This window comes from Necator americanus, chromosome II, assembly GCF_031761385.1.
Source record: "Necator americanus strain Aroian chromosome II, whole genome shotgun sequence".
Taxonomy (NCBI): domain Eukaryota; kingdom Metazoa; phylum Nematoda; class Chromadorea; order Rhabditida; family Ancylostomatidae; genus Necator; species Necator americanus.
The window spans coordinates 34,752,180-34,766,808 of NC_087372.1; the positions used below are offsets into that span (position 1 = coordinate 34,752,180).

Sequence of the window (14,629 nt, forward strand, 5' to 3'; positions counted from 1 at the left end):
ATCCCCACTCCAATCTCGCACAATCCCTCCGAACCACGGTGAATAGAGCACGAAGCGGTGAAGAAGAAAAAAAAACTATTTGATTAATGGAACGTAATCCCTAGCTGCTGTCGATCAGAAATTCACTGAAGCAATTAGGGAGCACTGAGGGAAACGATAACGAGTACTGAGGGGAAGTTCTTTGAGTCAGTTGACCTGGGGGAATTTTTCTTTTCGGGGAGTCAACAGTCAGCTGATCAAACGGAAAAAAAACAAAAAGAACTCTATAGAAGTATAATAAAGTAAACCTGTAATAATAATAATAATAATAATAATAATAATAATAATAATAATAATAATAATAATAATAATAATAATAATAATAATAATAATAATAATAATAATAATAATAATAATAATAATAATAATAATAATAATAATAATAATAATAATAATAATAATAATAAATGAATAACGCTCTTCTCCTAAAGAATAGAAACTCTGAACTAATCTACTCACTCATATAGGAAAACGAAAAGCGAAAAGAAAATGAGAAAAAATAAAAATAAGCGGGAAAATTTTGCGAAGAAATTTTCAATTTCACAGCAATTCTTTTTCTTTGCTTTGTTTCTGGACACTGCTGTTTTTTCTGGATGATATTTCCTTGTGGGCCCGCAAGCAACGTCCGTTAAATTTAAAGGATTAGTAAGATTTCTCAATCGAAACTAAACACCAAACTACACAAAAAGATGCATTGGCATAGGTTTTGGGGAAATTTATGGATTTCGGAGGGATAGGTGGATAGAAAATAAGTGCTAAACTGAACATATCATCTTCTTCACATATGATCCACGTATAAAATAAACGATCCAGATGTAGAGGTTAACCGCAGAAAACACTTTAAACAAAGGTTATATTTTTCAGTCATTTTTTTCTCGTCCGGCGAAAATGTTCCCAGGGCGATTCTTCCGAGAGGCGAACGAATGAAAAATGTGCAAGATTTTTCCCATTTTTCAAATGATGGAGGGAGATTTTGTGGCGCGAAATTTTAAACTTTCTCGGATTTTTTTTCTTTCTGCGTCAATAAAATCTATATCAATATCATCCAAGCGCGAAACTAAACAATATCTGAACCCGTCCTACCGATAAATTGTTCTTGTTTTCCCAGAATTTTCTCTCAAGAATATTTCTTTCGTACGACGGTTGATGACGTGGCTGAAGTGGTGGCGAAAGGAAGGAAAAGACCTGATGCTATGAGGTCTCAGGTAGTAAAAATAGCCGAAAATATTCGACAATGCACGAGAAAAAGGTCCACGAAAGCGTAAACAACAATTGTTTGTAAATATAAATTATAAATTAAGATTATGGTAGTAATATTCATATTCCCTATTTTCTGTCAGGTACTCTGACTTAGCTTAATCGAATGAAAAACCAACTCAGAATCATAATATTTTTCTTGAACCATTAAAACATTCGAAAAAAATTCTAATCTTTAAATCTAATTGAAAAACTCTCAACAGTTTCCCTGGTTTCACTAAAAAATTTCCTTGATCCACTACAAATCTTCCAGAAAATCGATCAGGATCCGAATTGTAACGTTGAAGAAAGTGATTTGAAAAAAAAGCGTAAACATACGCTAAGTTTAAGGAAAAATGCTTCTTTCTGGAAAATAATGAACAAAAAGTAAAGATTTTTTCTGGGGAGTAAGACGAAGAATAAAAATGATGATAGAATGGATGTATTAAGAGATGGATGGGAAAAATACTTTAGACATGAAAAAACACTACAATATAAATTAAATTGGATATTAAAGAAAACTAAAGGTGATTTTGAAGCATTTGCTGAAGCGAAGCGTAAAACGAAGAAACAGAAAGATAAGAAAAACTGAAAAAATTTGTTATGGATACGGTAGTTAGTTTACATCAAAACAATGATTTTCGATAATCTCTCAGGAACTGTTTGGTGAGTCAACAGCAGATTTCAGGAGAAATTCTCGACGTACCCGGACATAGAAGAAAATTGATATCTTCTTCAAAACCTCTAATATTGGTTATTTTCAGGATTTGGATCCATTGATAATCACATGGGGGCGATAAAAGAAGATGTATTTTGACGTCTGGAAGATTTGAAAGAAAAAAAACGAAACAAAATAATAGAATGGAAATTATTTTAATTGCTTTCTGTGGAAGGATAATGAGAAGAATAATTCACTTAATTATTCCTCCATTTATCTATTTGATTAGGTATACGGAAGGGCAGAGTTAAGTTGAAGCGGTAAGCGATTGTGGATGGAAGGAAATGTCAGTGCAATAGTTTCGTATTTAGTGAATAGGTCCCCGGGGGGGGGGATTCGATCGTGACGGGAAGCGCACTCGAACGCCAGTATTCGAAAGTACTTTTCAGCAGCAACAACAAAGACTATGATGAGGAATATTCAATGGAATTGGAATCCCCAGGATATTTTCCAGGATATTCGGGATATTCAGAATGCGATTTTCTTAAAATTATACCTTTAGCATTGCGAATTTAATGCGCATGTAAGCCGCTGAGAATCCTTTGAGGGGGGGAAAAGAAACGTTTCTGTAAAAAAAAACGTTCCCTATTAGGTTTAGGATTCTAACAGTAAACGTAGAATTCGCGGTAGCATACTGATCCGGAGAGTAGGTCCAGGAGTGAAGACATTCCCCAAGTGAATAACAATCAATACGGAAGAAGCATAAGCAAAAGAAAGGGTAAGAGGAATTGGCTTTGTGGAGAAACGTGCAAAAAATTCCCGGCCACCGACGGATAGCTTTTGTGTTTTTCGTCGTCCGGGAATATCATAGAAGAAAGAACAAACGGCAGTTTTTTTGTTCCTGCTTCTCCCTCAGAATGCTCAGATTTACTGCCGAAATAACGGAGAGAAATGCCCACTCACACACACACACACACACAAGTCTTCGTATAGAGGATTTGTTGGGAATCTTCTGGAAGAAGGTGATATATCTATGGCCTGAATATGAAATGGAATTTATTAACGGAATTAAATGAATATTCCAGTAAACAGGGGAATCAGAGGAGAAATCAATGGAAGCTGCTGACCTCCAGAAAATTGTCAGAAATAATTTGCAGCTGTTTTGAGCTTGGAAAAAACCTAATATTACGAATTAAACCATTATTATTATTATAAGTATTATTATTTTAAATATTAATATATATATATATATATACAATTACTACAGATAATATGCCAAAATAAAAAATTCAACCTACTCACTTCAAGCCCAAAAAATTCATACTTATCCCTCAAAACTCTCCAACTACATACTTCGCCAGAATACTTTTCCTCCTTTTTCTTATTTTTACCCGTTCTCAAAATTAGTTCTTGAAGTACTAAGCAGAATTGCGAAGAGTATGGAAGTAGGTCCCAATTGGCATAACCTTCCAGAAATTTTGCATGTCTTGAAAAGTCCAGAAACAGCTACAGAAAAACCAAAACGATACTTCATAAACGAGGAGGAACGAGGGAAAAAACTGAAATTACGACTCTGGCAAGCTTAATCACACGGGACGAGAAGTGAGCAAAAAAAACCCCAAATATTCAGTGGTGGCCTTGTCGCTGTCGGAATAAATAATGTCCCTCAGCGAGCAGCACTCATAAGCAGCACCGGGCCAACTTCTTTCTTCTTTCCCCCCCCCCCCCCCCTTTTCTCATTCTTTCGTAAAAGAAACGAATGTATGTATCGATGGTGAAAAAAAAACAGCCGATGGCAGAGAATATCTCCGATTCTTCATCGTATTGGCAGAATTCGCCCGTCATCCCCGAGGGGATGACTCTGGCTGGTTGTTTGCATTGGTCACGGGCACTGACAAGCTTTGAAATTAATTGGAACAAGCAGACGAGACGCTGACGAATAGAGATGAATACGGGGAAAAAAAAAACGTTAGGATCATCCTCATTGACGGCGGAATGTGGAGAAGTAGAAGTGGAAGTAGATTCAGTAGGAAAAGAGGGAAATAGAAGGATGGAAAAAGATTTTAAAAACGTTGTCCAGAATTAGGCAAACTAAAAAATCAAATTAACTTGAAAAACTTGAAAAAACTAAAGAAAAAACTTGAGCCTCACTGAAACCAATTTTATCCTCTTTTTTTTTCCTAGAGACCACCTGATTTTAGTGAATTTCCGAGATTTTCTTGGTCATATAATCCGTCAACAGAAGATTATGGGATTCATTCTCATTTTCTTTTGTTAGATGCCATTGAAATTCAGGGGATTTTCCCAATTTTCTTAGCCAGAATCTGTTAGGTGCCAGATTACTCGATGTGAGGAAAAGAAGGGGGGAATAGAAGGGGAAAAAGACGAAGAAATCGTCTTCTACAGATCCGTTAATTCACAGAATTCAATCATTCAATCATACAGCACGAGAAACTCATTGAAACCAATTTTATCCTTTTTTCTTAGAGAGGAGAGGAAAAGGAATTTTTAAAAATTCTCTGGTTTTCCTTAAGGATAATCTGTCTTCTCAAGCATATCCCGTTACCAGAAGATTAAGGGATGTGAGGAAAAGTGGAGTGGTGAAGTAAAATGAAAAAAAGTGAGAAATACAATTTTTTATGGTTGAAATATGAGTTTTTTTTCGGGGTTTTCATGAATTCTGTACTCAACTCGCTAAAAACAATCTGACTCTTTCGGCGCTACGAGATATCGCATGTAAATTGAGTTAATTGATGCCGAGAAAGCGAGAAGCTGGATAGGAATGGGATGTAAGCAATAAAAAGTCCCAATGGAAAAGAACTCTTCGAAGTAGGAAGCAAATTCGAGTTCGTCTGAAAAAAAGAATCCATTCCTCATAAAGAAATAAATGAGTGTAGTTTCGCTGAATTATAGGAAAGAAAAATTATGTTCAGTTATGAAAACTATTGAAATTCCTACGATAAGATAGACATAGATCGCGTAATAGGACCGTTCTTCATCTGTAAGAGGAGAACGTTGTTTTGTTTACCAAGGACAAGCAAAGAAAACTTTACCAGTCGAAAAAAAAACCGGCACAGTTCCCTTTGCCAGAAAAAATAAATGAAGCGTAGAGTTTTTATTTCTGTTTTTTTTTTTGTGTTCCTTATTTTGACTCAAAGAAAATATGGTTAGTTTTTGGTGCGAAATTGATGTATGCAGAAAAAATAAAGTACAGATTTAATTCTTGATCACGGACTTTTTCAAGAGAAAAAGAACGGGACTCAAAAATATGATTTTTTTGAAGCGAACCTAGATAACAATGATTTCAAAAGAAACTTTTGCAGGCAAATTTACCAGCATTTATTTCTAAAGTTCACCATTTTAATCCTCAGTAAATTGTCATCTTACTTCGCTGTTTCTATTTATTCATTATTTGTTGTATCATTATTATTATGTATTATTATTTATTGTTTTATTTATTTTTTTTATTTGTATTGGCATTTTTTCGCAGATTTTCGTATCTAGAAATATGAACTTCAGAAAATCAACTCTGAATTTGAAAATAAATAGAGCGGAATTTCAATCCGGGAAAAAAATCAACGAATCACCGAGGTAAAGAATGAAGCAAGCCAATTTTGATGAAATAAAAATAAAAATAAGTCGACATAAGAAGTAGGACACTTTTGTAAAGGAGAGAAGCAAAAAATAGCAGAAAGAATTACGGTACATATTTTGCCAAAACCAGTGCTTATATTGTGGAATTATATATTTGATTAGGAAATTAAAGTATTAAGAGACTAAAATTGCTTGATTATGAAAATAAACAGTCAATTCTCTTCTTTCTTCGAAATAAATTCGGAATTAAACGAGAAAGGAGAAAAAAGTGGAAATTTCTGATATCAGTTATTGTTGAATGTGGTCAGAAGAGAAAAGAGAGAGTTTTTTTTCTCGTAAGCTCCGGTAAAAAACATGTGAATTTGTTTTTTTTTCTCTAGAACCAGGGAAAAACATGGAAATGAGGGAAATGAGTACATCAGCTAGTGTTGAGCTTTTTTCATGTCGCTACTATGGATTAGTGTTTCGTCATTGTCGACAAAAAAAACTCTGCCATTTCTTTCAGAAAAAAAAGTTGTATAGCCGTAATTATCCCCGTAAAGAATGTCGTTAGAAGATTCTCCAATCGACCTGTCGGAATAAAGGGAAGAATTTCTTCAGCAGAATTTCGTTGGTACGGTGGAAGGTGGTGCTCGGTCGGTGGAGGACCCGTTCATATAGCTGGAGCTGTGGTTTCTAAGTGCCCAAAATATCTAAGTTCTAAATTTATCTGTTCATTAAATGACCCGAATGACTTCATCAGAGTGAAATGTGCTCCTAAAAATTTGCAGAAAAAAATTGTTGCAAAAAAATTCAAATTCAAAAACAAAAACACACCGTATCAACGTTCAAAAAATATGGAATGAGTAGAGCGAGTGGAATGAGTAGAGAATAGAAAATAGAATGAAAAAATAGAATAAATGGAATGTATAAGGATTTAATTTTAACAAAAAATTGCTCTTATAAACTACGTGATTTCAGGCAATATAATTTCTTCTTTCCAGAAACATTTTCTTCCTTTCCAGAAATTAATGAACACTTTCACGTGTGAGGTCGATTTCGTAGAAATTTCGTAGAAATGCCCAAAATTTCCAGGAGGAATCTCTGGAGAAAATACTCAACAAGGGGCTATGCCAGATTAGATGTTGACTACAAGTGCAACGATAGGTCAAATCGCTTTGTCACGGGAACTCCTTTCCCTCATTGATCTTCCCCTTTTAAAACATACACTTATACTACATGCCAATACACTTCATATGGTGAATGTCATATCCGGAAATGTTCTAGGAATCCACTAACGGGAGCAACGACGAGTAAAAAGGACAACATTTATGTGGGAAGAGTACAAGAAAGAAGATGTTTTTCAGCTTAGAACAAAATATATCAGCGATTTGCAGACAAGGCGACAACGTCAACATTTTCCCGGTCACAATTATCACTCACTTAAAATCCATGAAATTTTCAGGAACGAATAAAAGTTGCAGTTGTTTGCAGCTGTGTACATACTTTCAACACCACATACATAGGCCAAATGATCAGAACTCACCAAAAAATTCCTAAAAAAAAAGTAAATAAGTAAACAAGTAAATTTCTCTCTTAGAATCCCTATTTTTCTCTTAGAATCTTAGAATCCTAAAGTTTTTTCTTCCAAAGCGGAAAAAAAATGAATTTGAATTTCAACAGCCACTACCATTACTTTCTATTTCTATTTCTTTTTCAATTTCTTCGCTATTTACTACTATTACTACTACTTCAATACTATCCTGAAAATCTAATAAATAAAATCCAAGAACACCAAATATCAGAAAGTTATGAGAAACGAAATCCGGGCGGATTCCCGATTTCTCTTTCTATTCCCATTATTTCTAACTTATTATATTAACATTATTAGTAAAGAAAAATCCCCCGAGGGAACACAACCTCAAGTGAGACGATTTATTCGCAAGCTCGAAATGAACCTCCACAGGGCTTATTTCGAAGTAAGAAAAAATAAGAGCTTAGTGCTTTATCTCAACGACAATTCAGTGCTATAAAATAAAAAAGCCAGTGAAAAAATTTAAAATCCGTGTTTTTATCATAAGGTCATGAATAGTTAGCTTAGTTTGAAACACGACAAAGAAACAGTTCTGTGCTCGTTGAGGCTAGTAAAATAAAATCCCCCGAGGGAACACAGATTTCATGCAGACAGAGTGCAGAGTTTTGTGTACGAGTTTTCTCTGGATCAATTTAAATATTTTCTGAGGGTTAAAACCCGCACATTTTGCATTCTGAAAAGTATGGCACAAGGTAGTGTGAGCAGAGTTTGGTGTACGAGTTTTCTCTGGATCTACACGAATCTGTGAGCGAGGGTGAATGCGACTGTCGTGGGTGGGCCTTCCCCAATGTATGTGCTCCTCGTAGTCGTCGTCGTCGCGGTCGTCCTCGTCCTCGTCTTCTTCTTCTTCGTCGTCGTCACCCTAACTCATCACGTATGCCGCAAATTCTCTCATTAAGCAGTGCCTACGGCAAGTGTTGGCTGAGGGGAGGAGAGGCGAGCGCGGGGCGGAGGAGCGCCGAGTTTTTCACACCGTCGACGACCGACTGAATGAGGATAAACAAGAAAGACGGGCTCACGAGCGTTTGTTACTTTGTTCTATTCGTTCATTATTTATTTGTTTATTTGCTTGTTGTAGTGAAAAACACAAGTTGTTAGTGTTAAGGAGTAAAATCCACGTAGAAGATAGGGCGAAAAGCTGTGAAAAATTCTTCTACAGCAATTCTTCCAAGAAAAAAAGGAAAAAAAATAAAAGAATTAAAGTGATGTAAACGCCAAAATGTCTACTCAGCTCTAAATCACTAGGTTTTTTTCCTCGAATCATGATCCCATCAACCAAAAATTCAAAAATAAAATCAGAAAATAGTGTGAGAAAAGGTTAAATTTTAGCAAAAAAAAACTGCTATTCTTAACTGGGTCATTCCAAACAACCCCAACGTCTTTTTTTTCTGAGAAACGTTCTTTTTTTCCTCTTCCAGAAGTCTGCAAACAAATCAGTGGGACGGGATCCCATGTGTAACATAGGACTTATGAAATGTGTATTTATCTATATTATTAAAATATTCACTATGTGTATTTAATAAAATTGTCATTGAACAATGAAGTTATACTAGTGAAAAAGTAATCAAGAATGGTAGAAGAATCGCGTGAGTCGGAGTTTTTCTGCCTAATTTTCCCGTACACCTCGATTTGCCATGCTTCGATAAAAAATAAAAATAGATAAATAAATAAGCAGGATGAAGATTTATTTGATTTGTGCACTTTTGGTAGCGATTTTTGAATGTTTTCTTAAAAATATGTCTATTAAATAAAAAGCCGTAGATAATAACCGCTAAACATTTCTCAAAAATTGTAAGCAACTACATATGTACAGTAATTGTCGGGAACGATGTACAGTATACTGATGTGAAGAACAAAAAATAATCAAAGAATCATAGACAGTTATAAAAAGACCGAGAGAACGGGAAATTAATGTCTTTAATTTAATTAATGTAATGTTTAATCATGTAAGTTTGTTTAAAAAGATTATTCCAATTTTTTGACAAGAATTATGTGTTTTTGAAAGAATAGTCATGTTTGTGTATATAGATTTGGGAAAGAGGTGAACTGGGATTTGAATATTTGTTCAAAATAAGAAAATTCTATGCAGAAAAATGCAAAGACTTAAAGCTAATAGATATCCAAAGATATATGTACTTAGGTAATAGTTTGATTCAAAGAGTAAAATTTAAAAAAAAATCATAATGATGTAAAATCAATTATAAGAAGTAAAGTTAAGGATAAAGGATAAAGTTTTTGGCGTTGATCAATCCGCTTGGGACCCGCCACCAGGTTCACTTCAATTCAGAATCGTTTCAGGTTCACGAACGTGTAACTTGGCCTATAAAATGACTTGCGGGGTCAAATCAGTGTTTTTATCCTCCCAGACAAGTCTGGCACCAATTTATCGACCCTGAACGGATGGAAGGCTTGGTGAGCGCTAGGGCGAATTCGAACCTCCGATCGATCGCGCAGGAAGCAGAACCTCTAACCGCTACACTACACCCGAACCATAACAAGTGAATACTATAATAATTCAATATTAATGTTGAAAAATAGAAATTTTAATAATATAATATCAATAATAAAAAATAAATTTCATCAATAAACAAATATATAGTATAATATCAATAATAGAAAATCATCATAAGAGAAGGGTTTTATTCTCGTTCATATTTCTAGCCAACCCCTACTTAACTCCGAGAATTGCTCACGAAAAAAAAGTTTTGCTGGATGAAAATCGTGCAAAATGCGTGAAAGTCTAATCGACTATGACGATAGCGAAGCGGTAAAGAACGATGACGTTCGGAGAGGTATAGATTTCACAAAAATATACAACGAAGAGCGTTTAATTGAGGGAAGAATGGCTGTAAAATAGAGCAGGAATTATTTTTAGCTCAATGAAACAAATTTAAGCGGACGTCATAAAGTGATCTAAAAAAGGACAATGGACGACGTTTTACGAGAAAAAATGCGTTCAGCATTTGTTGTCGCATTTTTGAGGTGAGAAAACGGGATAGGAACGCTACTTAAATAATTAAATAAAGACATAAATTAATTTAATTTGAATTTAGTTAAACAACAATAAATTTTAATTATTATTGTTTAGTTTAATTAAATCCACTGAATTGGTCAAATAAATTTAAATTATAATTTTTCTCTAAAATTCTTCCACGTAGCTTAAGAACGGTACAATGTAGTCGAATAGAAAAATGGATCAAAAAATTTGAAAAAAAAACAAGATATTTTTTGAACACTTCAAAAACGTTTAATTTCCTAAACAAAACGTTTAGGTACGGATACTGGTCCAGATCCTGGTGGAAAAGATGAAAAAATACTGTAAATAACCATGGTTTCCTTTGCAATGTTGGTATATTGAAAAAAAATGTAGATCAAAAAATTAAAAATCGAAAAAAAGAACAAGATCTATTTCGAACACGTTTCAAAAACGTTCAATTTTTTCAAAAACGGGCATTTAAATGTAGACCTACAGTACCACAAGATTAGGAGTACTGTAGGTAACCACCAGTTTATTATTTTTGCACTGTTGTAAGAGACGAAAAAAAAAATCCCCTCTAGGAAAAGAAACGAAGGCATGAAAACGCGCCGAGTGTGCGATGAATCTTCACGGAAAGATATGCGCTGCCCCCTAGGATCATAACAGTGAAGAGGGCGTGGCCGTGCTCGACGGATGTAAACGTCTACGAATGGAATTATGTCTATCTAGTGACAGTGGCTACACATAAACACAATACATATCCTAAAGAATCCACACTACAGAGGTCCGTTTTCCTCTCTTCTGATTGCTCGGCATTTAATTTTTTCATTTATCACATTCCGGTTGGAAAACATCTATAAAATTCACCGATAAAAATTGTGGTTTTCATTCAATTAATTAATTAATTAATTCAATTCAGCGCATAAGGATCCAGCGAAGTATGACTTGCTTTTGAGCGCTATTGGAACTAATAGGGGCTAAATCCCAGAATTTTCGAGACACAAGAAAGCACAAGAAGCGAAGAAAAATCGATAATCGATTGGAAGTCATAGCTATTTGTGTCTATTTTTAGATTTTTCCACGCTACAATTTTAAAGGAGAATTCGAATTCTATCAAAAAAGTTAATTTTTGCCATAAACTAAGAAAAAGGTGAATACGCGTGCGCACGAGTGTTTCTGAGCCCCACTGGAATTAATAAAGGCTAGATTCTGGATGCTATGGAAAAATTGTGGTGTAAGAAGCGGAAAAATCGATAATCGATTGGAAGTCGAAGGTCGGCGTTTCAAACATCTACTTTTCTAAATTTATTTCTGGGATTCTCTTGTAGGTTTTTTTTTGAGGAAAATCAAAAATTTCCGAGAGCAGAATTCGTCCTCATGGATTTAGAAAACGATGGAAACACAATGTGCATGGATGAACAGCGATAAAATCTCATGCAATCTCTGCGGATTCTGCTTTCCCCTTAGTTTTTTTTTTTGTGACGAGATTCCAGAAGTTATTTATCGTTTAGTTTGGTTCACTTTGACTTATCTTTAATCCAGAAAAAGTTGGTGATGAAAAATGTTTAAAGGGCGACAAAGGAACAGTTGTCATGTACATGTGTTTTTATTGTCCAAAACATCTACATACATATGCCAGAATGAAAAAAACAAATAGAACAGCAGACGTAGCTAGACTAGAAAGAAATTCTAATCGAAGAACAAAAAATAAATGAATTCTGGTACAATTTCAAGGATTTCCTTAGGATTGTCGGAGTGCAAATATATTATGTTACACACTGGAGAGTAATGCATACTGCTAAGATCGTGGCCGGGAGCACATCCGTTCCTCCGTTCTCTCCTCCTGGGACTTCCGCTTTCATTTTTGAGCGAAAAGAAAACGTCAATAGGGAAGAGATAAGTTGAATTCTCAACACAAAATTCCAGAAATTTGAACAATTGCGCGGAAAAACTCGAACGAAAGTAGTAGGAGAAAAAAAGAGGAGTTGAAGGAAACGCGCGAAGATCCATAAATCGACATAAACTCTGGAACAGCACATGGAAGTTTTCATCGCCCCATGAGGACATTTTTCTAAATCTCTGAACTCTGTGGAATTAGAAAATGTGGTCAGAATGCGAAAAGCGGGCCGACGAGTATTTTTCTGCCGAGGAAATACGTAGACGATAAACGGGGTAAGCGACGACCGGAGAAAAAAAAACTGCTCCGAACAAAATGTGTGGTCGTTTTTCAGCCGCTGTCAGCATGATCTATATGAACGCTGTAACAATATGGCATAGCCGAAGCTATTCGCCGCTCGGCATCTCCTTTTCATATTTTTCTGTCTAATGTTCACATATACGGGTGGATATGAGATTCCAGAGATTTCTGGATGTGCGGGTGTATTTATTAGAAATTTCACATTTTACATCCGTGACAAATTTAAGACGACGATTCCAGGAAAACCCACATTTGAGAAGATAATTTCGTATTAATTTACATGGACATATAGGGAAAAAAAATTGGGAAAAAAAAACGTTGTGGAGTGGGAAAAGACAAGAAGTTATTTTTTTTTTCTATGAACGAAAGATGAATACGTAGCTTTTTTATTGATTTGTTTGAGCTGTGGCCTGAGATTGGTATTGATATTTATTAACAACTAACCACTAACGGCGTTTTCGGCGACGAAGATGAATATTTTCAAAATTTGGGAGAGAAATTGGGGAGAAATCATGGAATAAATAAAGTGAGCGGAGAAAAAGGGCCGAAGCGGAGCAAAACGCTTTCCCAGCCCACTTCTTCCCAATTTCCATGAGGCTATTCTCAACAATCCTGGAACGGGAATTTCCACTGTGTCCTTACATAATCAATGCATGGATTAGTTGACAACATAACGATAGCCTCCCAGTCCAAGTAATAAATGAGCGAGGTTTTCCCGCTCGCTCGCCCACCCGCCTGCAGCATCAACAAAAAACAACACGAAAATAATCGTGCAAACAATCGTGAATGAATAGAATCGAAGTGGAAACGTGGAGTATTGGATATTTCTTCGAATTTAATCAATAAAAGCATCGTTAAGCATTGGAATTCAATTTATTCCCTAGGAAATCCATCTTCAGATGACTTAGCTTTCAGTTATTAGAATACAACCTGGGGTTAATTTATTTTCTAAGAGATTTCTTATTGTGGACACTACGAAAATTAGCAAAAACATAAAATAAATATAATCAAATAAATGACGTAACAACAAATAATAAATAAACATGTAGTCAACAATAAAAGGCTATATTATAGAAAATCGCCCAAATATGCAGTACATAATTCCTAGTAACCTCCATACTGTATATATTCTATCCTAGTGAATACGTGAAAGTCTTGGTTTGCACCAGGGCGCTTTCGAACCCTCGACCGTATGGCTACAACGGACCTCTAACCGACTGCACCACACCCGCCCCGAAACCATTACATCATATTAATTCCTAAGAAATTCATATGAGTTTCGAATAATTCTAAATTGTCCGTCTATCGGTTGATCTAACAAATCTCCAACAAACAAGCAATAATAATATACTAATTATATACTAATTACTAAATTACTAATACTTACTAATAATTGCTAATACTAATTATTATTATTATTATTATTATTGTTATTACAAAAATAATAACGATAATAACAGGAAATAGAACTCAGATACAACACCGCTACTAACTTGTGTCCCAAAATCCGTCGCAAACCGTCGGAATTCTTGGAAGTGGGCAAAATTAAATTTTAAAAAATACCATTCGAAAGCAAATGAACTGCTGATTTCAAATATACCTTGAGAATTTACTTTTGACAAATGCGTGGCCTAAAAACGGGCAAAGTTTCCTCAAGCCCCGTTAATTACTTTCACACCTCCGCAATCCTCCCATTGGCATATCCCGCGGATACATCTCCATGGAAGGAAGGGCTGTTCATAGGATTTCCGTTTATTTCTCGAAATTGGACAAAATGTTTATTACATCCGTAATCAGGAGGTGATTTAGAGCATTTTGGTACCCCACATCATATGTTGGTTTGAAATTTCCGTTCTCTTCAGAAATTGACGAAAACGCTCCATCGAAGATTAGTAAAAGGCCAGACTTTCCAAGCTGTGAAAAATCTCCTCGGACGTTTTTCAGTGAACAACTTGTAATTGACAATAGTTTATATTGTAAGTTTCTAGCTTTGAAAATGTCTAGTTTTTCCAGTGTCAAACTTACAACATTACTCTATTTCGTTATTTGGTCCAATTTTTGAACAGCTGTCAACGGCTTAGAGTGAACGCTTCTGTCTCGCGATTAGGTACCTGCTTAGAACTCTTCTTCCTTTGCGAGAAGTGAATTAGGCCCTAACACAGACGGAAACTTTGCCTGTTTTTAGGCCACGCATTTGTCAAAAGTAAATTCTCAAAATATATTTGAAATCAGCAGCTCATTTGCTTTCGAATGGTATTTTCAAAATTTAATTTTGCCCACTTCCAAGAATTCCGACGGTTTGCGACGGATTTTGGGACACAAGTTAGTAGCGGTGTTGTATAGTTCATCGCTGGT

At 35.2% G+C, this 14,629-nt stretch overlaps 1 protein-coding gene across 1 annotated transcript; it reads right to left on the reverse strand.

The window, feature by feature from the left end:
• Positions 1-263: 263 nt before the first annotated feature.
• Positions 264-2,516, reverse strand: RB195_020429 (uncharacterized protein; the record flags this gene model as incomplete). The annotated part of the gene is made up of 2 exons (XM_064188716.1): positions 264-464; positions 2,490-2,516. 2 exons carry the CDS (start codon positions 2,514-2,516, stop codon positions 264-266), a joined length of 228 nt encoding a protein of 75 aa, XP_064044597.1.
• Positions 2,517-14,629: the final 12,113 nt, after the last annotated feature.